Genomic DNA, 27,813 nt, shown 5'->3' with positions numbered 1-27,813 from the left:
CCTGGGACCAATCATTCACTGAGTGACCTTTTGGGCTCAGCAAACAGGGAGAGAGAGAAATTTCTTCAACCCTTAAGGGGTCTACCAAAAACTGTACCTAGTAGTAACAAACTGGATAATTTCCACCTCAGCTGTGCAGAAGTGAATTAAATATGCACCCACAGGCTTTGCCAACACAGTATTCTTGAAGATCTAGCCACTGCAACAGATCCTAGAACCAGGGAATTTAGTAAGGCTGCAGGATCTAAAACCAACACACAAGTTTGTTTCATTTCTATAAACTAACAGAAAACACCAAAATTTGGTGGTCACCTTCACTATACCTGGAATCAACTAAAACCCAAGAATCGGGACACAGCTGAGGGTGATTGTTCTTGATTGGATCATTTGAGGTTGGGAGATCACGAGAGACCTGCCCATACCTTCTAGTGGCAGCCTATATACAAAGACAGAAGAGACGCACCACAGCTTCAGCAGCAACAGCTCTGCTGCTTGAGCTGCGCCAGCACCTTCCCTAGGAGCTCCCAGCAGCCTGCTGGCCCCTGCTCCATGGTAACCATGTACAACTGGAAGGTGGTGATCAAAACTTCAGACGTGTCAGAAGACATGCAACAGGACTCGGTGGAGAAGTGCAACATAGAAAAGCATATTGTGGTCTATATCAAGGAGTTTAACAAAAACTGGAACTGCACCTGGCACTGCATTGTGGGGTGGAACTTTGGTAGTTATGGTAGTTTGGTACACAAAAAATCAAATACTTCACCTACTTCTACCTGGGTCAGGTGGCCATTCTTCTGTTCAAATCTGGTTAAAAGCACTGGGAGCACCCGGTGATCCATCCAAAAACAAAGTCTGCATCCTAAATTCCAAATACCAGAGACAATCTTCAGCCTATCTGTTGTGTTTTGTCCAGGGCATCATCCTCTGTACAAGTTTGTGGTTATAAAATGAATTAGGAGAGGCTGAAAGAAGCTGAGAAGGGCGATCCTGTAGGAGGACCAGCAGCCTCAATTAATCTGGACCCCTGTGATCTCTCAAACACTGGACCACCAAACAGGCAGCATACACCAGCTGACATGAGGCCCCCAACACATACAGTAGAGGACTGCTGGGTCTGTGTTCATTCAGAGATGATGCACCTAACCCTCAAGAGACTGGAGGCCCCAGGGAGTTTAGAGGTCAGGTGGGACTGGGGGTGGGGACATCCATGTGAAGCATGGGGAGGAGGAGTATGGGATGTGGAACAGTCAGAGGGTGGTGGGGTGGGGATGGGGCAGAATAAAATATGGTGTGTAAAAAGTAAGTTAAAAAAGATAAAAAATAAAATAATTAGTAACTTTGCAGGGCTGGTGAGATGGCTCAGCTGGTAAGAGCACTGACTGTTCTTCTGAAGATACCAAATTCAAGTCCCAGCAACCACATGGTGGCTCACAACTACCCGTAATGAGATCTGATGCCCTCTTCTGGTGTGTCTGAAGTCAGCTACAGTGTACTTACGTATAATAATAAATAAATCTTAAAAAAAATAATTAGTAAAACAGCTTATATTTGTATCTATTTTCTAGTTTATACTTCTCTACCCAATTTTTTTTCCTCCCTTAAGCCATTCATTTAAAAATAAATTCTGCTACGCTTTCATTGGTTTTACTTCTTTGGGATCTCAGCATATATACATATAAAACACATGAAGAATATATGAAATTATAAAATGACAATTATCATGGTTGAGTTTTCCAACTTAATACAAGTTAAAGTTATTTGAGAAGAGAGAACTTTTGAGAAAATGTTTCCATAAGATTGGCCTGTAGAGTATTCTTTTAGGGAATCATGTGGGAAGGTCCAGCCTACTGTGGGTGTTGTCACCCCAGACAGGAGTCCTTGATGCCATAAGAAAGCAGGCTAAGCAATACATGGTGAGCAACAGTAGGCAGTATTCTACCATGGCTTCTGCATCAGTTCCTGCCGACAGGTTTTCTTGCTTTGAGTTCCTGTCCCAACTTCCCTCAATGATGGACTGTAAGTTGTAAGACGAAATTAATTCTTTCTTCCCCAACTTGCTTTTGGTCATGGTATTTTATTACAGCAAGAGAAGCCCTGAGGCAATAATGAAATAAATCATTGATGTGAATGCTTGGAAACAGAGCATGCTTATGGCTCAGAACACTCAACATGACAGAGGTCAAATCTTTCAAACTGATAGGTTTAACCTAATTCTTATATTAGAATCTCAACAAGGCACTGGGCATAACAACACAGAACTTAAGAGGCTGAAGTGGGAGACTATGAGTTTGAGAGCATACCGAGCTATGGTGAGAGTCTGCCTTGAAAATGCAACCCTCAATATGGCTTTTGTAAATATATGTACTGGCTAGTTTTGTGTGTCAACTTGACACAGGCTGGAGTTATCACAGAGAAGGGAGTTTCAGTTGGGGAAGTGCTTCCATGAGATCCAGCTGTGGGGCATTTTCTCAATTGCCCCTTGTAGGTGGTGCCATTCCCTGGGCTGGAGGTCTTGGGTTTTATAAGAGAGCAGGCTGAGCAAGGGGAAGCAAGCCAATAAGGAACATCTCTCCATGGCCTCTGCGTCAGCTCCTGCTTCCTGACCTGCCTGAGTTCCAGTCCTGACTTCCTCTGGTGATCAACAGCCCTGTGGAAGTAAGCTGAATAAACCCTTTCCTCCCCAACTTGCTTCATGGTCATGATGTTTGTGCAGGAATAGAAACCCTGACTAAGACAATATACATATTTGTTCTAAACTCTAAAATTTTTGTGCAAATAGCATACAATAAGTGAAAGAGACATGAAGAATGGCTTCAATATGTTGGGCCTACAAGTATAGAATTAAAACGGTAGTATTGGTGGAAGAATAGATACACAGATGAATGGAACTCAACAGAAACAGAAAATATGCCCAACATTCCTTCTCTCCTTTCCACTGTGTCCCAGGATATTCTCTCCTGGACTCAAGTGGCCAAGTGATCCTTCTGCTTCAGCTTCTCCAGTAGGCACTCCCTACTGGAGAACATGGGCACTACATGGGCACTCCCTAGCACTCTGACAATAGGGTAGGTTGGCCATGGAGAAAGAAAGGCATCAATTCTAATATAAATGCCAGTTACCAGAAAGACTGAAAACCCTTCCCCACAAGGGCTACAAGTAAAAGACGGAGCATGTTCTAGAAAATCATGATATAACAAAGATTGGTGGGAGAGGGTAAATGGCATTACCTGAACAAGTCATGGCTCTGGGGTAGGGGTGGGAGTGGGACTTTTGGGCCTTAGACTTTGGACATGTCCCAGCTCATTTCCATTTTGGAAATTTTCATTTTTTTTTTTTTAAGGTTTTGCTATGTAGCCTTGCCTGTCCCAGAACTCAGTAATGTAGACCATACTGGCCTCAAATCCATAAGCGATCCACCCGAACCTGCCTCTGCCTGCTGAGTGCTGGGATTAAAGGTCTGTACTGCCACACTAACCTTTGTCTTAAACTCATTTCTATCACTACCCATATGTCCTTGGTCCAATTCTTTGTTCTGGAACACAAGATTCTGGAAATCTCAGAGGGAGTCACTCTGGACTCTGATCTGTTCTTATTACAAAACCTCACTTGCCACACTTTTTATTAATGACATTTATTTGCATGGATGTATATGCACATGTAGAGGTCAGAGGATAACTTGTCAAGAGTCTCAAGTCTCTCATTCTATCACGTGGGTTCTGGAAATCAAGCTCAAACCGTCAGGTTGGGTGGAGAGTACCTGCACCATCTTGCCAGCCACCTCGATCCACTTTGAAAAGGGACAAAGGAACTCAATGGAGGGAAGACTGTCCTTTCAGTGGATAGCGCTGAGTCAGGAGACATCATGAAAACAATGAAAGGTTTGCAAACCCTCACATTTTAGATAAAAATTCACTTAAGATGGACTTTGCACTTAAATGCAAAATATAACACAAAACTTCAAAAAAAAAAAAAAGTAGGAGAAAGTCTTTGAGATCTAGGATAAGATTTTTTTTTTAAGACCTGACACCAGAAGCCTGATTCATAAATGGAAATCTTGAAACACTGGATCTCATCAACATTAAAAACTTCTGCTCAGGGACAGCAAGATTCTGTAAAAGTGATGAATTACTGACTACTATGATGTTGTCGAGTATATATTTGGACTTCTTATAGATTTCTAGGCATGCAGACTCCAAAAATTCTTGGAACCTGTTAGAGTGATAGTGTCTTTTATGTGCTGAAATAACTTTGTGGCTGCTGTATCCTAGGCAGCTGAAGGATGGCTGATGGCCACCAACCTCCCAGGACATGGAAGGGCTAAAAATTAGACTGACCACCAATGAGCCTTCATTAAACCCCAGTCAGGCACGGTTGCCAGTTTCAGGAAGTTCTGGACAGTTAACACCTGTGAAGGCTCCTGGGCTGTTCTAGAAAGGCCCCTTCCCACACATATTGCTCTGAGTCCTTCATCTGTATATTCTACTAATGCCTGTAAAGTACCCAGGAATTTCCCTCAATTCTGTAAGCTTCCCATGCAAATGAACTGAATCTGAGCAGAAAGTTCTAGAAACCCAGGTTATAGCCAGTCACTCAGCAGCACAGGTGAAACACCTGGAGCTTGTGACTGACATCTGAAGAGGAGATAATGATGGAGACCAAGCTCTCAATCTGTATGATCCAATGTTATGGCCAGGTAGACAGTATGAGAACTGAGTCAAATTGGAAGATACCAGCTTGTGTCAGTTGCAGCAAACATTTGGGGGACATAGAAATCTTCTATATTGATTGTTGTGCATAAAAGCATGTATGTATGCATGTATGTATGCATGTATGCATACATGCAGCAGTGGGAGAACATTAAATTGCATAGCCAGCAGATGATTTTTATCAAAAATATATAAAAATGTACATAATCTTGACATTTATAAAAAAAAAACCAATGGATTCAATTAGAACTTGGCCAAGACTCACAGACTTTTTACCATGTGTGGCAGAAAGCACGTGAGAAGATGTTCAATGCACATTAAATGAGGAGGGACACAAAACATTTACTAATGTCAGATGCAGTAGCATAGCTTTACATATCCTAGAACATGAGGTAGGCAGAGCTCTCTGAGTTTCAGGCCAGCCTGGCCTACAAAGGAAACCTTATTTCAAAATAAACAAATAAATAACAATCCTGTTCGAATCTGTATCATTTCCTCTTACTACTGTAACAAACAATAACAAAATTAGTCTTATGACAGAACAAAGTATTCCACAATCGAGAAGGTCAGAAGTCCCAAAGTTTGTGTCCACATTGCATCCACAGTGGAAGGAAGGTCAAGTATCCATGGCATGTCTTTTTTTATAGAACCAGATGATTATTTTGGGCTCACGGAGGAATCCAGAGTAATCTGTTGTTCAGGGTCAACTGGTCAAAACCTAAATTCTACTTGAAACCTTGATCCCCACCCCCACAGCACAGGGTCTGGGAATTGGGACAGGACTTGTATGAGTCACCACTCTGTTTATCACAGCATCAGACAATCTGGGCACTGATGTAGAGAAACTGAAGCTCTTGATGTTGCTGGTGGGGATGTAAAATGGTGCAGCTGCTCTGGAAACAGTCTGACAGCTTTAATAAAGTTACACATAACACTCAAACATATGACCTAGCAATTACACTCTGGGGTATTTATTCCAAAGATATAAAGAGGTCTGTTCACCCAAAAGCCTGTATATGAATGTTAATAACAGCTTTGTTCGTGATAGGAACACCAACTTGGGAACTGCCACTGGCAGCAGGGACCTGAGGCTCAGCTCCTCCATGTCTCAATTGGCACTCTTAGGCAGTCCTTTAGTCTTTAGAGACCTCAACACAGGTAAACTCGGTCCCTGACTTCAGTGCAGAAGAATTTCATAGCAAACCAGTACAAGCAAAACTGTAGCATATTAAAAAAGTAGAAAAGCACCCAAGAATATGCCTGCCTTTTAAAGAAGAGTTGCAAAAAATTACTACATATCTATGTACACGTGGAGGTAGATGGTGATTTCAGGCGTCATGCCTACATGTATGTCTGCATACTGTGTACACACTTGGTACTTGTGGAGGCCAGAAGAGGGCATCAAGTCCCTTGGAGCTGTAGTTATAGATGGTTGTAAACCACCACATGGGGGCTGGGGATTAAACTTCAGTCGTCTAGCAAAAAGCAGCCAGTGTTCTTAACTGCTGAGCTATTTCTCCATCCCTCTACCTTACTTTTTTGAGACAGCATCTCTATTTGAAACTGAAACTCTCCAACTGGTTACACTGTCTGGCCAGCAAGCTCCAATGATCTTTTTTATGTCTGCCTTCCCAGTGCTGGGATTATAGTGTGTGCTACTACAACTAGCTTTTTAAGTGTATGCTGGGTATCCACATAGTCTTTGTGCTTGCATGGCAACCACATTATTGCCTTACTAAATGAGCCATATCCCCAACCCAAGTTTCTAAGTATTACAAGACTCATTTTTCTTTTAAGATGGAGGAGGTGGGGTCTCACTGTGTAGCATGGACTTGCCTCAACTAGTTACATAGATCAGGCTGGCCTCAAACTCACAGCGAAGTGCCCGCCCACCTCTGCCTCTTGAGTACTGGGATTAAAGGCACCACACCTAGCAAAAGATATTTACTCAAACAGATTTTCATCAAGGGTGTTGAGACACTCAGGAAAAGAATACAACATACTCAAATGTGATATGGGCTTCTGAAGGGACAGGCAGAATTATATATCTTAGCATTATATGTGTGTGTGTGTGTGTGTGTAATTTTGGTGGCACTCAAGTTATACCAAAAGAGTTGCTAAGAAATTTCTCTTCACACTCCTAGGTTCTATATAGCCCTGGCTGGGCTGGAACTTGCTACATACACCAGGCTGGCTTTGAACTCACAGAAGTCCACCTGCTTCCCTGTCCTCAGTGCTCGGATTAAAGGCATGCACCATCATGCCAAGCCCTTTCTTTTTTGATAAATGTGAAGACTCCTTGGAGAGGTTTAAAATCTGGCAAAGTAAAACTATGGGCCACTTGGGTTACATAAGGGATTTAGGATATCTTTTACAGGCTTACAGATAGGAAAGGAGGCCAGGCAATGCTGGCACACACCTTTATCCCAGCACTTGGAAGACAGAGGCAGAAAGATCTCTGTAAGTTCAAGGCCAGAGTTCCAGAACAGCCAGGGTCACACAGAGAGAGCACTTTGTGAAAACAATAACCCCTACACCAAATAAGAAAAATGGAACGGGGGTGGTGCAGACAAGACTTGGTGGAGTCCAACACACTCTGGTTTTAATCTTGGGCTGTTTGCACTGGGGAGGCATCTTCACAACTGTGCAGTTGTAAAACCCATCTAGGATTATGTGTGGCTATATACGAAAGGCAACCATGTGTGAAAGGTAATCATGGCAGGTTACTACAGACAGGCCTCCAGGAACAGTTCCTCCTGGCCATCTATGTCTCCATGGCAGGCTCCATCTCTCAGCTACATCCCAGATCCTAGATCCTCTTCCTTACACGGAGACCAACTACAGAGCAGTCCATTCTCAGTTGGACATTCCCAGTCTCCTCCCACAGACCTCACTCAAGCTTGCCAACAGATCCTCCCCAGCTGTGCCCTCAGAAAGGCTGGACCCTGTTGTTCCTCTAACCCAAATGTGTCCACACTGGAGTCCACTAGCTCCCCCCACTCCTATGCAGTAATCAAACCAGGTAGGCTGGCTGAAGATCCACAGGGCCATCCCATGCCTTGACCTTGCAGGGGAGCTATGGGATGGGGAAAGGGGGTACTGTGGTGTTCGATCCTGCTACTTGCTACAACAGCCAGTTGCCCCTACAGTGGAGACCCACTGGCCTTTAACTCTTCCAAGAGCCTAGAAAAGGGCCTTTTGTAGCATTTCATCTATTCAATACCAGCAACAGATTCGTTGTTTTTTTTTGTTTGTTTTGTTTTTGTTTTTTAAAAGTGCTGGTTATGGATACTGGTGATGGCTGTGCCACCATGGGATCATACAGTTGGTTGAATTGGGGTCTTTAAGATGGCTCAGCAGATAAAGGTTCTTGACTGACCAGTTGAGTACCACCCCAGGAACCCACATGGTAGAATTAGAACCAATTTCACATGCATGTGCACACACGTGCACATGTAAACACACACAAAGTGTAATACAAAATAATTTTATGTAATGTGTATTTTGCCACAATAAAAATGTAAACACAAAAGCTTCCTGATGGAGGTAGGGGAGTATGACAAAAGTGAATGGGGGGAGGAAAGAGGATTGGTGGGTTTTTCTAGGCTGGGGGGGTACCCTGAAGTAATATTTGAAGCTTTATAATCTAGGAGGCAGAGAGAGCAAAAATGGGCACAGAGGTAGCAGTTGGAAAAATAAGGATTAAAGAAAGAGAAATTTTGATGGGTTTGAGATATTCTAGGTGAGCCCTCCAATGGGAGAGACTAGGAGACCACCAGGCCTTCTAATTATGAACTTCCTATGGTGTAAGTAGGGAGCCGCTAGGGACTCATCAGGTGCTCATCCTTTTACAGTTTAGGTTAAGTACAGGACTATCTCCCTAACCCCTTGTAGGAACACCTGGCTCTTGACTAGTATTCAGGTCATCCAGAAAGTGTACACCATCTAGCTAGTATGGAGGAGACAGAAAAATGCTCATGTTGTGTCATAGATGGCTGTTGAATGTAACTCTGGAAGAGGTCCCTAATGGCTGGGGTGAATGGGCACCTTTGCAGTATTAGCCCCAGATCTTGTGTACAAATGGTTCAGGCCTGGAAGTCCTAGGGCAAAGAAAATAACAAGAGGAAACCTGGGGCAGGGAAAGGAGAGGAGACAGCAATGTGGGCTTAGGATACACAGAGCTGCAGTGAGGGCACCAGGGTCTGGAGGCCTAGCTGGACTGGGTGCCTTGTCTGTATCCCATCCCCTGGAGTCCAGCTCCTATCTTCCTGGAGCCCTCAGGAATCTAGAAAAACTTGACACAAGACTAGTGTCAAGTCTTCAAGATATGGTTCTATCCCTCAGAAGGGCCGTTGGGGTCATGAGTCCTCAAGTTACAACAACCTGGGTAGTTTGGGACTTCAGTGTTCACCCCTGTGCTATTTTGTGAGCCACAGCTCTGGCCCTCCCATTTACTACTGCAATGTGTGTGTTCATTCACCAAAACATCACTTAGCACAATGACTGAAATCTGTCCTCTTACCAAGAGTCCATGATTCCAAGGTCAGATAGGCTGTGAACAAAGCCTGAGGCCAATTGGGCAGCCATCTATTTGGAGGAAGCAGGGCTATGGTGAAGATTCTGTTTTGGCTGGGTTGGGGTGTTCCAGAAAACCAGCTCTGAGCTCTAATGGGGTTAGAGCAGTGATTCTCAACCTTCCCAATGCTGTTTATACAGCCCTTCAATACAGTTCCTCATGTTGTGGTGCCAACCACCATAGAACCATTTTCACTGAAACTTCCTAACTGTAATTTTGCTGTGGTTATAAACGCAATGTAAATATCTGATATGCAGGATTTCTGGTATGTGACCCCTGTGAAGAAGGATCATAACCTACAAGTTGAGAACCTAAAGTATATCCCAGTATGTGGATCAAGGTGAAATGTGACCAGAGGGTCTCTCCAGAGGGGAAGAGAGGGTCTAAGTTTGTCACCTCCAGCAGTAGGGTGGAAAGGCTCAAGTTAAACACCCTCTGCTGTGGCTTCTTCCTACTTTCCTCTCACCTAGTTTTGGACCCTGCTAGCTTGTGACCCACATGTCACAAGCTCTTCTGCTGTTAACCAGCATTAGGCACAAAAGAGTAGAAGTAGCCCTTGGGGCTCTAGTGCCTTCCTGTTTGCTTGTCAGGACTCTAGTGAAGGACTCCGTGAAGCTGGCTCCCACACTATGTTCCTTCCAGCTGACCCCAGGGAGGCTTTTGATCCAAGTGCATTGAGATTTCTAGTAGCATCTTCCTGGCTGAGTAGATTTTGAACCTGATTCTTTTAAGGTTATTGATTGTCACTGCACAGATAGGAATCCCTCCTCCCTCTCTGTAGAGGTATTTAAGCTTGCTTCACAGTGTCTTAAGATATTAGATGGCTCTTGGGTAACCTGAGAGGCCAGGGTCTAGGTGGGATATGGGGACTGGGTCCCTTTGCATCCATACTTCCACCTACACCTTCTCTTAGATCTACCCCATGAGGCCTGTGTATGCTGCCATTACACAGGCTAACCTGGGAGGTTCAGCCAGGTTGCAGGCAGGCTAGATGCTGGTGTTTTGCACTTCATTACATAAGCTGGATGCAAAACAAGAAACCTAGAGTATCTTAAGCATTTAATGTCCTGTGATAAGAAAGGTAGTCCCAACAGGCAGTAGACAGGTACTTGTTTGCAAGCCAGGGGGCATGGGAGTTGCCACCAGGTACCACAGGGCTCGGGCCCTGGAAACAAGGCCAGGAGTAGAAAGAGCTCTAACCTGTCTCTGGTGTTATAGTTAAGAAATGAAGATAAAATACACAAAGTAGTTCAAGATCCTGAGGTGATTCCCCAAGAACACTCCTGCCTAGAGGGATCAAGACCTGAGAGTGAGGAGGAACTTTCTAAGATAAGGTGGGCTTCCAGCTGCTCAATTCTAGACTGTGTATATATATAACTTACATAGGCACAGATTCAGAATACCCTTACTAGTAGTGTGTACAGCATATAAGTAAAAAGTAGATAAAAATGCAACTATAAGTTTACATAAGAAACCATCTAATAAAAATGTCAAGGGGGGTGCATAACAATGTGAGGATCCTGCAGGAGACTCTACCACAGCTCCACCTTCAAGTGAGAGAAATCCAGACCACCCAAAACACTCACCTGCAGGAGATAATAAAAGCAACATTCACTTCAGAAAACCTCCTGATGGAGGCCACAGAGCCAGCTCAGAGAGGCAAGAGTGAAAGAAGGTAAGGACAGCAGTTACCTATTTATACAATTTAAAAATGACATCATGGAAATTCTGGTCATCATCTCGGGGCAAAGACAAGGGGGCTCCTAAGTTTCCTGACTGCTGTAACATGGTGAGCCAGGGAAGGCAGCTACAGCACTATCTGGGCTGAGCTGAGGTAAGCCATGCAGTACCAGCAGAAGGGGCCTGCACACGAAAATGCTGCTGCAGCAAACTTCAAATTCTTGGTACTTTTGAACAAGGGCCCACACACTTCCACTTTACACACAACCTCAAATGATGGGTTTTGAAGGACAGCGTGCTCCTCTCCTGCAACAGGTCTCAAAAGGGATTGAGTTCCGGGGCCCACAGTGTGGTCACAAGAGTGTAGAGTGTAGGGGGAAGGCAAGAAGAAATGGTGCACAGTATAAAGGAGAAGGGCTATGAAATGTATGTGAAACTAGGGCCCTACTTAGATACATGAGTGCTGTTGGGAAAGGCAGAAGGGCTCACAAGTTAGGCAACTGGCAAAGGGCAATAGAGAGCAAGCTGGGAAACACATCCACTCTAGGGCACGCTCACACCTTCTGGACAGGCAGAGAGGAGCATTATCAGTCAAGAGACAAAGATTGTCTCTTTAACTGCAAACAGCTTTCTGAAGACACGCAGCAAGGGACTCACTAGCATGAGGCAATTCTTGCCTCCACAGAGCAGACTACCTCTGAAAACATTTTACAAAAGTTATGAGTTTACAGAGGTATGAGCACTCACTACCACACATAGAAAACCAGCCAGGGAGACAGGCCGGACCTGGCTTTGAACTTCTCAAAGGTGTTGACTAGCACACACCAGTCTATGCCCTGAGGGGTAAGGGATACATGTGAGTTTGGGGGGGGGGTCTCAAAAACCAGGTGTCACATGGAGTTAAGGGTGGGAAATCTTGAGGTACAAGGAATTTCTGCAGAGGTGTGAGGTTAACTCTTGCCTGTGCTGGAGGAGGCCAATATGCACATAAAGCAAAATGGTGGCTGGTAGGCAGGCAGGCAGGTGTAGTATCTACTTTAAGCCCTGTGGCCCAGGTACTTACTCTGCTACCAGAACAAAGTGGCCAGGCATCCTTGGTTCCCCTGGTGGTAATCTTTGTTTCCCTGGCTTTCTCACCCTGACCTTATATAATGCCTCTACGAGGAGGTAGACCCTTCTCCTCAGCACAGGGTTGGGAAGCCATTGAGGCACCCATGTCTGGGTTGTTGAGGGTTCAGGTGAATGGTAACTGTTGTCAAAAGGGAGAAGCTACCTTGTGCCAATCTTAGGTTGGGTGGTTGGAGACAGGTGAGGTAGCCACAGGCCATACACTTTGGGGAAAGATACTTGCTCCTATAACTATCATCAAGAATTATACTAGGAAGTCCGTGAGGCCTTGTCTAGCTCTTTGTAAAACCTAGTATGGAGATGCAGCAAGAAGTGAGGCAGAGCTACCTCCAGGCATCTTTAATCTTAACCAACTGGCAAATGTTAAACTACCAGGCAGAAGTCCAGAAATCCAGAGGCTGACCTTTCGGTGATGTCCACAGCCTGGGCTGGGGTGTGACTGTTCGTATTGCGCAGATCATCCCCACTGCCACAAGGTGAGCTGGCCCTGTGAAGGGCTCTGCTCTGTCACCCCAGGAACAGCAGGGAGCCAGCAGGCTGCAGGTGGCAGCAGGGTCTCCCAGGCTCAAGGCCTTCTATACATGCAGTGTAGGTCCTGGGCTCTTGACTGGAGGATAGAGAGCAGAACCAACACTGTTGAGAACCAACATTGGGACTCTGTTCTCAATTTGAAGACAAAGTGGTCAATTTTGAATTTTAAGAAATAAACCCATGCTGGGCAGTGGTGGCACACACCTTTAATCCCAGCACTTGGGAGACAGAGACAGAGGCAGGCGGATTTTTGAGTCTGAGGCCAGCCTAGTCTACAGATTGAGTTACAGGACAGCCAGGGCTACACAGAGAAACCCTGTCTTGAAAAACTCGAAAAACAAACAAACAAAAAACAAACAAATAAATCCAAAAACTGGGCAATGGTGGCACATGCCTTTAATCCGAGCACTTAGGAGGCAGAGGCAGGTGGATTTCTTTAAATTTGAGGGAAGCCTGGTCTACAGAGTGACTTCCAGGGCAGCCAGAGCTACAAAGTAAAACCCGGCCTTAAGAAAGAAAACAAACCAAAGTAAACCAATAATGGATGGTTGGTGATGGCACACCCCTTTAGTCCCACCACTCAGGAGGTAGAGAAAGACCAATCAGTCTCTGAGTTGGAGGCCAGCGTGGTCTGTGGAGCACGTTCCAAGACAGACAGGGCTACACAGAGAAACCCTGTCTCAAAAACAAACAAGACAAAAAACAAAACCCTCCAAAACCAAAAACAAATAAAGCAAGTATTTTAGCACCCTGAGTTAATTGGTCAATCTGAAAAGAATATTTTTTTTTCCTCACCTGAGACAGTGACTGGTAAGCAAGACTGGGAAGAGGCACCCAGGGCTTTCAGACCACATCCAGAAAATGTTCCTGGGCAGGAGGCTCTTTCAGACATCTAACACTCCAGACCTTCAGGCAAGTAGTAGAGATCAACCTCAGTAGAATACCCAGCTTTGTACCCGGGTACCACTGAGCAGGGTCACTGGGCCTTTAACCAAAGAGGATAGCTTATCAAGAACTAGCCAGGCTCTGCACTAAGTCCATGCTTTCTCCTCACAGGAGGCCATCCAGTTCCTGGGTGAGTTGGCTGCCAGCTGGCCTGCTAGAGGAGCAGATTTAAGGTGGGGTGAGGGCCTGTTCCCCACACAGTGTTCTGGCCAGTGAGTTCTCTGCACAGAAGCTGACGCCTCCTGGACACATTTCCACACAAAATGCTTGACTGTGCTCACTCCTGTACTCTCAGAGCCAATCACAGAAGACTTTTTTTTTTTTTTTTTGGTAAGGTTATTTCTAGTCCCAGGAATGAGATGGGCAATTCTAGTATTTCATTCACTTGAGAAGCTAACTTGCAAACCCACAGATCTTGCATACTGAGAGTGAATAGGGTCAATGATGGATTCTCTGGAATTGGGTACAACACAGGAAGGAAAAGTCTGAGATCCATGGATTCTGAGACAGACACGGGATTGTGTACTGATGAGAGCCTGCGTTCTAAGGGTTTGGAAGCCTGGTAAACAGTGAGTAGGGATGGGTGCAGGCTAGTTTTATGTCAACTTGACAGCCATCCATAGTCATTTGAGAGCAGGGAATCTCCACTGGAAAAGTGCTTCTATATGATCTGCCTGTAGACAAGCCTGTAAGGCATTTTCTAAACTAGTGATCGTAGGGGAATACCCAGCCCATGTGGGTGTTGGGCTGCTGGTCTTGGGTTCTGTAAGAGAGCAGGTGAGCAAGCTAGGAGACGTGAACATTCCTCCATGGACTCATTAGCTCCTGCCTCTAGATTCCTGTCCTGCTTGAGTTCATGCTTGAACTTCCTTCAATGATGGATTATAATATAGAAGTATAAGCTAGATAAACCCTTCCTCCCGTTACTTTGGGTCATGGTATTTAAGAAAAGAAAAGAAAAAATTAATAGCTTATAGCATTTCTTTTTTTTGTTTGTTTTTTTCAAGACAGGGTTTCTCTGTATAGCCCTGGCTGTCCTGGAACTCACTCTGTAGACCACGCAGGATTTCTAAAGTAGTGACAGGTCAGATGAGAAAGAACCCAGAGCATTTGGTTTTGGTGTTGACCGTGTAGAGGGACTCAGGACTCATGACTAGAAGTCAAGGGTAATGACCACTCACGGAAGTGTCTGAATAGTGAATGTCACAGACAGACCCAGAACTGCTTAAATACAGATTTATTGCAAACCAACACCGAGGAGCCAGAGTGACTTTGCAGGTTGGACACCCCACTCTTTGGGTCTTTGGACAAAGGGGACAGAGTCACCCTGCTTTCCTCAGACCTCAGCTGGTGGGACTTGGAGACCAAACTGTGGCTGTCGTGTCTAAAAAGAGAAAACAGGCAACGTGCCAGCTTCAGTGGCTGAGCAAACCAGGCAGTGCCTCAGGGCAAAGAACTATCTACTTGGCTGGCTGGGACTGAACCTCACTGTGATGGAGACATGTAGATACAGTAGCCACCACCACACCATGCACTACAACATGCCACAGGGATCAGTCACAGAGCACAGGTTCCTGCCACACAGCCTACACCCAATGCTATATCCCCCAGGCTGCTTTTTTCTATACAGGCTTGTTTGTTGAAATAGGGCAGGGACAAAGAAAAAATACAACACAGAAAATAAAACCATGCTACAATGATGAAGATGAGTCAACACAGAGTAAAAGCACTGTCCTAAATAAAAAGATGCAGGGCTCCTCCATGTCATTATTCCTTCTGCAAGACTGCCCGCAGGATGAGGGTTGAGAGGGAGGCAACTAGGACTAGAGAGAAGACTGCAGATACATACACACCACGAAACTTCCTTCATTAGGTGAGACAGCTTGCATGGGACAGGGATGTGCACAACCTTGATGGAAACTTCAGGAACAAACAGCAAAGTGTCCTGGGGATCTTGTGAATGTGACAGATTCTGCTCCTGGATAGTGACCTCTTTAGGGAGATTTCATCAACTTGGTGACCAATGTCCAATCACAAGTTCAGACTCCAGAGTGGGTATTTGGGGTCCACTGCTCTCCCTTGACCACCATCGTGGTCTACCTGGGCCCACAGATTTAACTCCCAGTATGGACTTTTAAAAAGTAACCCAGAAATCCCTTAAATGACTGCAATGAACCAGCTCCTATCTACACAGTTAAGTAAGTTCTACAATCTGCTCTTCCAATGGCTCCTTCTAAGAATATGGACATGGCACTCCATGCACGGCTATTTCCAGAGAACAGGCTGCCTTGGTGTCAATGGGTCTTAATTCTTGCAATTTGTATGGTTGGTTACCAGAATTCAGAAATTAGTGCTGTGACATGTATATACACACACACACACAGACACACACACACACAGACACACACAGACACACACACACACACACGACTGAGAACCAGGCAAATGGAGATGCCGGGCACCAACCGGCACAGAGAGAGTCTGTAAAGTGTTGGGACACCTGAGTCCTGGTCCTCCGGTCAGGTCTTCACACTCTGGCTGGCCCGGACATACAGGCTCTGAGCTCCAGGAAGCAGTCTAGTGATTGGCACAGGGAAATCTTCATTTTCTTGGACTCCAATTGTCGTTGCCTTTAAGCTAGTGCATACATTTTTTTTCCTGAGGCATTCTTCAGGGTCAAAGCTCCTTAGGGAGTGTAATTGACATGATCTGCTAATGAACTACCAACATGCTGTGATCTCTTCTTGAAGGTACCCAGGCTTCAATGCAGCATGCCCCAAGAAGAGGTCTTGTGGGGAGTAAGTAGTAGTGGCTAGTCTTAGTTCACTTCAACAAGAATTGAAGCAAGGCAGTTGCAGTCAAGGGACAGACAGAATCCTTGCCACACCTGAGTCAGAGGTCAGAACCTCAGACTTTCCCCCAACATCTCAAACAGACCCCAGTTTCTGCTGCTCTGCCCATAAACTGAGGCAAGTGTATTCACAAAGAAATGAGCAAGATGGAACACACACACACACACAGAGATAGAGAGAGACAGAGACAGAGACAGAGAGAAACACAAAGACAGACAGACAGACGGACAGACAGACAGACAGACGGACAGACACAGGTCAACAAGTGAGGGAACCCCATAGCAGCCCCACAGCCATGCCCTGTTAGCCCTCATGCAGGTGCCTGGCCCCACACAATTCAACTTAGCTTTGTCTGAGCCCAGCTACTCCTTATCCCCAAATCAGAAGACAAGCAAGCAGAATAGCGTCAAAACAACAGCAAGCAGAGAGAACAGGGGAGAAAGGAAATGCTGCCTGCAGTGCTTGGTTGCTGTGGAGACAGAACATGTGCTACCAGTAGGCTGGGACATGTCCCTCCTGCATGTCAAACACCTTCATTTAGTGTTGGCCATAGACACTGCCAAGCAGCAGCTGGCCCTGCACCTTCTCTAGAATAGTCTGAAGGTGGAAGGTCAGCATGGGAGGCCTGGTTCATCTTGAAAGAAAAAAATGGCTAGGACTGATCAGGAGGAGTGAGTCCCTGGCATGCAGGGAGTGAGGAGGACAACGTCTCCATCTCCCCGATGGTGAGGGTTTCCTTTACTTCCGGTCATTAAAACTGCACAGCCCCTGGGGAGATGTTGAACATGGCCGGGTCGAATCGCTGGCCTCGGAAGGGAGAGCCTTCAGCATCCCACCCCTTCTTCAGCATCTCATGGACTTTCTACAAATAGAAAATAGAGAGATTAAAGGAGATCACAAGGCATTGCATGCTTTCTCCTAGAACAGATTGCCTGCAGGCATAGAGACATCCTGCTTCCTGGGGAGGGGGAGGGGTTTGAGGACTTGCCTGCTAAGGCCAACTGGCCAGAGGACTGTAGGCCAGTTTGGCCAGTTTGTGTCCAAAGGAGGCAACCACTGACTGGCAATTCCTCTGCAAGACTGTTCTCCCAAGACTGAATTTCTAGCTTTCCAGCTTCAGTCTCCAGTAAAGCCCTAACTAATCTTAGTTCATCTTCAGTCCCTTTCCCATTAGGTCTGTCCAAATTCCACACAACCCACAGAGCCTACAGTAATCCCCAGGGAGATGATTCAGATATGAAGGGGTGGTGCCCCAGGCCCTTAGCGACAAGACTAACGTGTGTAGAGGTGTTCTAACACCTCTTTCCCAAGGAAGGAAGTTCTTGTCATTAAAAACTCATCAGACAATACTGGGACTGGTACAGGGGAAGGGAGAGACCTCCAAGTCTCCAGCTGTGGACCTGGCAGTCAGAAACACCCCACTGCCTTTAGGACACAGTGAGAGCTGGTAGACTTAGCTCCTCCCAGTCTATGGCCACTACTGAGCTGTCTAGCCTTTGAAAATCAGAGGCAGACTGGAGCTGTGTGATTCTAGGCTGTGTCCCTGGTGACAGCAGCTGCACCTGTGCTAATGGGCTATCCTTCCTCCGAGCATCTGTTTTCTTTAGTTGCTACCATAGATGAACCAAGATAAGGAGATCTTTCCTTCCTTCCAACCAACCGTAAGAAACCAAAAGGACTAACAAGACACGTGACTAGAGATTGTCCCCCAGTGGAGCACCTGTTGCAGACAGCCCTGTAGAACAGGTGCAGAGGACAGGTGCTGCTGCCCTTATCACGAGGATGACAGATTGAAAGCAAAATGGAAAAATTTGAATGTCAGCAGAGTTACTGGATTCTGAGAACTATGGATTGTTAAAAATTCAAGCTTCCTGATAAGTGAATCTTGGCTTGTTTTTAAATCTAAATAAAATAGCAACAAGCATATCAAAGATATTTAGTACATAGTAGGCCTCCATCTTTGCCCATGAGAAACATGAAGCTGTATGGTCTCAAAAGAAAACAAGATGAGACCAGCCAGATAACCTAGGCAGAAGGCTGCTGAGCCTTAGCCAGCTGCAGGGTGAACAAGAACCTAGTGGCTGTGTGGGGACCCATTATGCAAAGGAAAGGCTGCTAGGTTTGTTTTCACAATTGAGGGAGCCCAGAATGCCAAGATAAACGCATGGCCCTTTCTCCAGGGCCAAGGTAGAGATCAGACCATCCTGTGTGGCACCAAATCCACTCAGGATATAGTGACACCTTCTGTGCAATGTCAGTCACCGTCTGTTGGGGGTAAGTGCCACCAGGCTGGAGGAACCCTAGAGAGCCACACTGAAGCACAGACAGCAATGGCACCTGTGTACTTCAACACAACCCTTCTAGATGAACACCCCAGCTAAGGGAAAAGATGAAGAGTATTCCATTTGTTGACTTTGGAAAGAAGTGACCTTATGGTGATTAAAGAATTCAAAAACAAAAAAAAAAGAGGTATATTACCACTTCAAAATTAAAATGCTTTAAAATACAAAGCACTGGTGGCATTAGAAGCACAATTTAAAATTCTGGCAGATTTAGAAAACTTCAAGTTTACACCATAAATGGGCATCAATACAGGGCCCGTTGGTAACTGTGACTGCCAATGTGCATAGCAGATGGAGGCTGGCAGAGGAACCTGGCCCCATTTCCATTCTTTCTCTGCTAGTTAGGAGTGGCAATCCTAGAGAAGTGACCTCAGCTACCCATGAAAGCCCTGCCTATGAGTACTGACTATGAGCTAACCTGCTGTATCAGGACCTACCTTTCTAGTTCTGTTTCTTTGCTCAATAAAAGAAAGGGCTAAAGATACTTTACATGGAACCCCAGGGTGCTGTACACCAAAGATGTGTCTCATAGAACTAAAACTTCAGCACAGATACTAGGCAGGTAGTGGGACATGTGAAAATTTAACAAAGCCCTAATACCTATGCTCCTGATTATCCACAGCCAGAGGCTTCCTTGGCCATCCTGATTTGTTCAGCTCTGGGGATGGAATCACATTGGGTTCCACCCATGCCTTAGCTTCTTGAAGGCCTTGCTGGGACCTCATCTAGGCAAGCACACTCACTCACTCAATGGCCCCTGCCAGACCCATGACAAGTCCACAGCAAAATCAATTGAGATTTAAGACAAGCTCTTTCCACTAGACCACAGCATCTTCAAGGTTTTCCTTAGGGTCCTTCTTAGCTGGGTTGTTGTTTAGTCTCCTCGGTTTCGCAGTGCTGGATCATAAACAGCTGTGTGGAAGTTGTATACCAACCATGGGCATGTCTTCTATGCACAGTTGTAAGGACCTTCTGTTCCACACTCAGGTTTCTGCAATGTCTTGTGGGCAAAGAGGGCAGTCTTCATAGAAAGCAAAAATAGGACACCCCCCAAAGCCTTGCCTTTGGAGTGAGACAGAGTTCCAGTAGCAGCCCCCACACTGTATTCAGTATGTTTGTGCATACATATGAGGATTAGCCCTGTTATCATTTGATCCTTTTGCTAGCCTATTTCAGACTGGCAGTGAGGAACTTCCTGAGAGCTGCCTTGGTTTACTGGAGACAAGCATACTACCCTATTCCCAGTCCGGGACAGTAGGCTGGGAAGTAGTCATCAAAACTAGGTGATCTAAGACTTACAAGGATGGGAACAAAGCAGCCAGTTCCTGCAGAGGAACATTTATTGAGACTGCAAAACAAGGCTGAACTGTTCTTTGAATAAGGTCATATTAACAAGGCTGGCCTCTTAAATCCTTGAAGACAGCTGTGTGCTTGCTCTCACTGATGCAGACTGTTTTCCATCTGTCCTTGAGGAAGGTGACATTAAGCCATGCCAGAGGGCACCAGCACCGAAGAAAAAAAGGAGGGCTGCACAAAGGACAAGAGCCTGGAAAAGGAAAGGGAGACAAGGTGCACAGAGCCTGACCTATCATGCAAATCCTGCACTGCTGCTAACTCCCAGGCAAGTGGCAACTGAGGTTGTTTTAACATGTGTTCTGCAAGGGATGCAATCTGAGAGACCTGGAGACTCACAGGTGCAATAAGCTGTAGTACTTTCTAGCTTCTCTTACATCTTGTAGTTCAAATCTGCAGAAGACACTGACAAGCCACAATCAGTGTCTATTTCAATGTTTCTCTACAACAAAGACTCAGTCACAGCATCTGGGGAAGGTATGAAGAGCCACACTCATCCTTGGTCTCTCTATTCTGTGGCACAAATTTCTCAGTGGTAATTGGTAGCTCTTCCTTCCAACCTACCCCTGGGTTGATAGCATCTGTGTTTACTTCTCTGGTCAAGGCAGACTCTGGCAGTCACCTTCTATACACATCTAAGTCCTTCTGTGGACAAAGTCCTGACCCTGGGCATAGGAATGAGCAGATCCATAAGGTCCCACCCACGAGGCAAAGTGCCCCAGATAGACCTTCTGTCCAGCAGACACAGGCCAACATGACTGTATTACACTGTGACCAAGCAGGTCTGGCTACCTCTGCTAAGGTGAGGTACCAAAGCTCCAAGTTTCTGCCTAAGGACCTCTGTATTACATGGACCTTCCCCTTACCACACACAAGGCCAGGACATTGAAGGAAAGCCTAGCCCTCTGCTAGAGCTGCTATGAGACACAATACATCCTGAGACCTCAAAACCTCAGTTTCTTCACTTTGAAGCAGACGCTCTAACCAGAACTGTTGTGCAGAGCCTACAGCAGTCAACCCACCCTGTCCATCATAGCTCATGCTCATGCCATGTGCTGGGATGGCTTGGGGGAAGAGGTAAGGACATCAGTGCTGCCTCTAAAGGCATCCTGACCTCACGTGTAGGAAACATGTCCATGAAAACAGACTACAGTGGCCAATGCAACAACAGAGCATAGTAAAGACCCCTGCTCCAAGGTACAAAGCCACTCTGAAAGGAAAGACAGGACAATCCAAACAAACCAAGAAGAAAGGCTCCTTCAGAGACAACAGAGAACACACATTAACGTCTCTGGAGCTCTGGGGGCTGCCTTTCTGTAGATAGCCTATACCCAGCTGCCAATCCTTCTCTGAGCCACGCTTAGTCTACAAGCACATGAGCTCATGTGCTGTTTGGCTGGGCGTTTCACAGTGATGAGAACCCAAAGCAACAGCCTTTTTTCTTCCCTAAGTAGCTACTCTCAGGATTATTAAGAGGAAGAACAAATGTGTTTATCTAAGCAATCATTCTTTGCCACCAGCAGCCTGTCCCTGGGCACTCTACAGGTCAAGCATTAGCCTTCTGCTCTCCCAAAAGCTGCTGACCTCACATTCCCTTGTTACAGCCCCAGCACTCCACTTCACTCACCTACTATTTGCTGTGCATTAGCTTTTGGAGTTAGAACCTAAGCTGGCCCTGAAGCCTGGCCAATGGGGCTGTCAGGGCTCCAGGGAAGTTGCTTGTAGATAAGGCATAAGGAGTCATCAGTACTCAACAATTCTAAGCTATGGTGTGTGTTCAGGGCAAATAAAGAGACACCCTCAAGGCTGTACCATACAGCATAGGTATGAGATATGGTTGATTAGCAATGTTTATCTGTCCTCAGGTAAAGACTAGGTGACATGAGCAGCTGGGCTTCCCTAGCTAGGCAGGACATTGTAGAACTGAAGCAGGGGTTGGGGGGAAGCCAGGACTACCCTATCCCCATGCCCTCTTTCCCACCAGCATGACCCACCCGCCTGCTGATGATACAAGAGAGGGTATGGTGCTCATACCAGCTCGTGGCTCTGGGGCTTGCCCTGCAGTTTCTGGTGGTAGTCAAAGGTGAGTCTGTCCAGGACTGCCTGTTCCTCCTCATCCACAGTGGCCATGGAGCGCTCCTTATTGATCTTGTCAATGTCGATGGGTTCTTCTCCTTCCAGGATGGCACTCCACCAGTACTCTCCAACCTTGCTCAGATTCACCTGGGACAAGCAGGAAGAAAAATCTATATCAAGTATGGCAGGAGACAGCCCAAGCCTCTGGGGAAAGAATACTTAGCACTGTGGACAGAGCCTAGTAGAGAACAGGCATACTGTGCTGGGGACACAGCAAAGTGTGTGAGGGGCAGATATTCCAGGCTGAGCTTAGAACCTGCACAAAGGGAAGGTGGCTGAATGAGTAGGTATTTGAGGTCACATGCAGGAACCTCTGAGCCAGAGGTCATGTTGAAGGCACTTAAGGAGACCCGAATCCTACTGATCATAGTCCTCAGAGTCAGAATACTGTCTACCACATGTGTCTGTACTTCCTAGGCAGACACTGTTTTCTAAAAGCTGGCCCTGGGCCTTCCCATGCTGCTACATCCCTGCTTGGTAAGGCCTTGTCTCTGCCCAGCTCAACCATGTTCCTCCCTTCCAAAAGCCACACGCAGTCTCCTGCTGCCTTTCTGGGAGGTGGGACCTCTGAGATGAAGCATGCAGCCTAATACATGGCAGAATCTTTCAAGGATTCCCCCCATGACAAGACCTGTCCCCACTTTCTCCTTGGTACCTGCAGTAACCCTCCAGCCCCAGTCCTTGACGTCAGTGGTTCAGAGAGGTGCCCAAGAGAAGCTGAACATGAGCTGCAGGATAGTCTAAGACCAGTGTGGTCAAGCAAAGCAGCATCCACCCATTACCATGCAGTGCCCTCAGTTTTGGAATCTGTAAAGCTTATGACCACAGGAACTCAGACACCAAGGGAATTTCAGTGAGAGGAACAAAGAACATCAGCAGCATCTTATAAAACTGGTGTTCAAGGGCACAGCTGCTTTTGTCACAAGGACACACCATTCCCCAAGGCTACTGGTCAAATGGGCACACAAAAGAAACTGGAAGCGATGGCAGTAGCCGTCATGGTCACTGGCTGGACGACTCATCAGGAAACTTTTATCTGAGTAGACCAAGGTATAATGTTAGTGCATCCTGTAAGGTGACTGCAATGGGCTAAATCATGCAATGCTCAGACAGGGAGGGTTAAGGGCTGCTGCGCCTGACCTGGAGAACCCTGGCGTCAGTCCCCGAGAGTATAGCATCTAAGAGAGTAGGCTGGTGGTGAAGGAACATTCAGTAGAGGTTTCAAGAAATGGAAAAAACAACACAAAAACTTGTAATTGTGATATGACCTCAGTACCTTGTAACGCCTTTTTTTTTTAGAATTTTTATTTATTTTATTTATATGAGTACACTGTAGCTGTCTTCAGACACACCAGAAGAGGGCATCAGATCCCATTACAGATGGTTGTGAGCCACCATGTGGTTGCTGGGAATAGAACTCAGGATCTCTGAAGAGCAGCCAGTGCTCTTAACCACTGAGACATTGCTCCAGCTCCCACCTTGTAACTTCTACTTCTTATGTCAAAAGTACAAGGGAACGGACATAGGGAAGAAGGGCCAGAGAGATGATCCACCGGTTTAGATCACTGGCTACTCTTCCAGAAGACCTGGGTTTGATTCCTAGCACCTAAATGGTGGTTTCCAACGCCAATAACTCCAGTCCCATGGGACCTAACATCCTCTTCAGGCCTCTCTGAGCATTGCACATATATGGTTTGCAGACAAAACATCATACACATAAAATAAATGGGGGGGAGGAACTACTTTTTTTTTTTAAATAGGCGAAAGCACCTGCCTATGGTGGCACCTCCACCAGTAAAAGACTTCTATTGTTTAGCCCCAATTTATAAACTATAAACTTATAAACAAAACTATTCTATATATTGTAATCCACAGGTCCTAAAATGATGTGCAGTTTGTGAGGTGGGAACCCCAAATAAGCCACAGAAATCCTAATGCTAAGAATTCTGCCCTGTCTTTACCAAGACTGAGGAGTGAAGAACCTTCAAGTAGGAAATAAGTATGTATTCTTTCTTTCTGGAGACATTCTGAGGTGCTTATAGAAGCTAATGGAAAGAAGAAAGCCTTTTATCTTTATCAATAATGATCATTACCGAGATCTACAGTAGTAAACTATTAGAACACCCCCACCCCAACCAAGGCTCTGTAACATACACATTATCATGACTATTTAAGACAAAGACACAGAGTGAGTTCCATGACAGCCAGAGCTACACAGAGAAACTCTGTCTTGAAAAAAACCACAAAAATAAATAAATAAATAAATAAATAAAAACAAAGACAAATCCTCTAAGTGAGGGCTGTGGGAGGTAGACCCTCTCCTGCCTCAGCTCTGAGCCCACCAACAGCACTCCAGGGAAAGACCCAACACTGTTTGCAGATCAGCTATTCCTAGTGGACCTTTGTATACCACAAGGACCAGACTCAAAACTACCACTAAGTCTACACAGATGCTCAGCCCCACAGCTCCACAGACATGATGAGAAATAGAACACAGGACAACTTTCTGGTCTGTGGAGAGAGTGGAGTATAGCCACCTGCCAGATGTAAGGTGAAGATTCACTTCCAAGCCCACAGTGGGAAGATGGGGTAGGGTTCATCCCATTCCAGGTCCACCTGTGTACTTAGTAAATCTAACAAAATTCATGATGAATCTAATCACTTTTTATCATTAGAAATATTTTATCTATATTTATTTTCACAGAACTTCTATTTACAAGAACATGCTCAAATTCTTCTAAAAAAAAAAAATTCTCAAAGTTATTGTAGCAGTAAGGATCAAACTAAGGGCACTGTTCATTCCAGACAAGTAATATACTATTAGACTACATTTCAGGCTCCTTGTGTGTTATATGCACACAAGTACAAGTGTGTACACCCATTTGTATAAGGAGAACAGAAGAGGATGTTGGGTATTTTCCTCTATTGCTCTCCACCCTGTGAAGCTACGTTAGCTGTCCAGTGAGCTCCTGCGATCTGGCCTCACTCTCCATTTAAGAGACAAGCAACCATGCCTGGCTTTGACTATTGTTTGCTAAAACCAACCAACCAACCAACCAACCAACCAACCAACCAACCAACCCACCCCCACAGCATGGCAGCAAGTGCTCTTGACCACTAAGCCATCTTTCAAGCCCCTCAGCCCCCACCCCACCCCACATCCCTTTTTGAGACTGAACAAAGGCTGGCCTTGAGTTCATGATTTCATGATTACCCTGTTCCTGAGAACTAGGATTAAAAAAAAAAAAGTATACACCACCACAACAACCAGCTTTTAAAATATCTATCATTAAAACACAAACATTCCTCAGTCAGGTGTTTATGTCAACTATCTAACTGGATGTTACTAGCAGCTGAGGGCTATTGTACCAGACAGCATGGTTTCACCCATATCACATCACCAAGTATCACCAAAATGCATCACTTATTTATGCTGGTAAAAGATGTCAACCACCTTGTTTTAAAATCAATTTTTTATTGTGAAATTACACAACACTTTTTTTTTTTCAAAAGTGAACAGCTCAGTGGCAATTGGAAAATCCATGATGGTATGCAACTAACCACCACATCTGTGTCCTGAAACATCACTCCAAAAAGAAGCCCTACAGCCAGTTGTAGTTATTCTTCATTTTACCATAATAAAATCTCCTAAATATCTTGCCCAACACCTCTGGCACAATTACTGACGCTTTTGTCTCATTGGATTCCACACAAATGAAACCTTATATTGCTCTGGGTTGGCTTATTTCTCTTTAAGTTTTTGAAGGTCATCAATGTTGTGGCACGTATCAGAACTTCATTCCTGTCCATGCTGAAGAACATTCCACTGGATGAATTTACCACAGCCTACTTATCCATTTGGCTATAATGAATAATGCTGCTATCTGGATGGGTTTCTGTTTTCCGTCCCTCTGGTATTTACTTAGGAATGGAACTGCTGGCTCACGTGGTACTTCAGGTTTCAAGAAACCACCAAATCATTTCCCATTGGAGCTAGATTACTTCCACAGCCTGGTACTGCACAAGGAAAGGATCCAGCTCTCTACTCCCTCATAGATATTTAGGGTTTTGTTGTTGTTGTTTTCTTTTTGTTATAGTCATTTTTGAGGGTGCAGTAGCTTGTTATTCCTTTGCCTGGCTACATACAAGCATATATGGTCCAGTATTTTCCTCAGTGACCTCTCCCCTAAGGTTCAGGATGTTCTTAAATCTGAGGCAGCAGACCACACCAAAGGTTCTTGGAAAACCCAAGATGTCATTTCCAAAACTTTTGTGAATATTCTGAATGGGCAAAGATTAAGTAAAGCTGCATTGTCAGTGTGATATATGATGATTATCTTCACCCTGCATTGGCCTGGCCTACTTTTCCACAAAGCTTCCTTGAAGCATTTCATGTGCTGTTCTGTCTGGCTCCTTACCCTCACACCCAGGACCTAGCCTTTACTTTTTTAATAGCTTCATGTCCCAGAAGTCTTATCTGACAAGTTCTTCTGATCATCACTGACTTCCTTGGAGTGATACTTCTAGAGAACTCAGGTAGACACTTTGGGCACTTAATCTTCCAAATAAACTACTTAAATAATTATACTTAAAGGTTAGAATATACTCAAGTCTCTGAGGGTAGGGTAGGTTGTTCTTGATAGTGAAGACAGAATCAAAGTGTGAGAGAACAGAGGAAAAATGCTCATGGAACAGATTTCAAGGGTTCCTGGCTAAAGACCACACCCTGGCAAAAGTAGCTCCATGGTTTGCTTAAATTAGCTGTTTTTGTTTTAACATTTTGTTACTTTGTAACAAGTCAGACTTGTGGAGGTGTAGTTTGCACACAGTAAAACTCACCCTGTTGCAGTTTCATCTCCTCCAGCCTCCACTACAACCCACCCACAGCCAGGCCCTCCCTCCACTTCATTCTGCATTGCTCATCTTGCCATCCAGCTTGTCCAGGTCCAGGATGTCTTCCCCATAAAACCCACAGCTTGTGGGCTTGCACACACTTCCTTTCTGGATCCTGTGGGTTATGATGCTTGACAAGACTATTCCATTATGTAGGTGATCACTGTCTGTCCATGGCCATGTGTAGGTAGGTATGCCTAGGGTCTGGCAGTTAGGCAGGAAGCTGTTGTAAGGTCATTAGGGCTGCAATGGGAGCACACTGGCTATGCCTACCACCTGATACTCATAGCAGGAGTGAGGAGTTCAGGGTACCACAGCTCCTCCAAATTGAGAACTGTGGGCTTCTTTAGCAGCCACTCTCACAGGTATACAAGGCACCTCACTGTAATTTTGACTTTATTTTCCTAATGATGGTGAGTTTCCTTGTATGCTTGCAACACTACTCATTTCTAATAATTTCAAATTTACATATTGCTGAAAGTACAGAGAGCCACATAGGCATTTAGCAACTGTCCCCCTCTGTATGCTTTTGCATAATCAATAATGCCTTTTTTGAATGTTTAAATGAACACTGTGTTGGCCCTGTACCCTGACTTACTTCCTAAAACTAAGCAAGTCTTCTGAAGTAGCAGCCTGGCCTCACCTTCCCTGCAGCACAGGACCATGGTCCT

The 27,813-nt window shown here is 45.3% G+C and overlaps 1 protein-coding gene and 1 pseudogene across 3 annotated transcripts in view; one reads left to right on the top strand and one right to left on the bottom strand.

Annotated features, from left to right (window-relative positions):
* Positions 1 to 558: 558 nt before the first annotated feature.
* LOC116068975 lies at positions 559 to 812 on the top strand (annotated as a pseudogene).
* Positions 813 to 14,788: 13,976 nt separating this feature from the next.
* The window catches only part of Nudcd3 (NudC domain containing 3), an 87,272-nt gene continuing 74,247 nt past the window's right edge, over positions 14,789 to 27,813 (bottom strand). Inside the window, exons 5-6 of one of the 3 annotated variants that reach the window (XM_031339733.1) lie at positions 22,148 to 22,336; positions 14,789 to 14,950 (exon numbers count right to left, since the gene is read on the bottom strand). In XM_031339733.1, the coding sequence (XP_031195593.1) occupies positions 14,903 to 14,950; positions 22,148 to 22,336 (237 nt within the window). In that variant the 3' untranslated portion in view covers positions 14,789 to 14,902. Of the gene's footprint in view, positions 17,281 to 22,147; positions 22,337 to 27,813 lie in introns of those variants that run through there. The other 2 variants (XM_031339732.1, XR_004109928.1) reach the window with 2 other exon arrangements.

Source organism: Mastomys coucha, unplaced genomic scaffold (genome assembly GCF_008632895.1).
Source record: "Mastomys coucha isolate ucsf_1 unplaced genomic scaffold, UCSF_Mcou_1 pScaffold22, whole genome shotgun sequence".
NCBI lineage: Eukaryota > Metazoa > Chordata > Mammalia > Rodentia > Muridae > Mastomys > Mastomys coucha.
The sequence above is the reverse complement of the archived record's forward strand: the minus strand, read 5'-3'. Positions and strand labels throughout refer to the sequence as shown.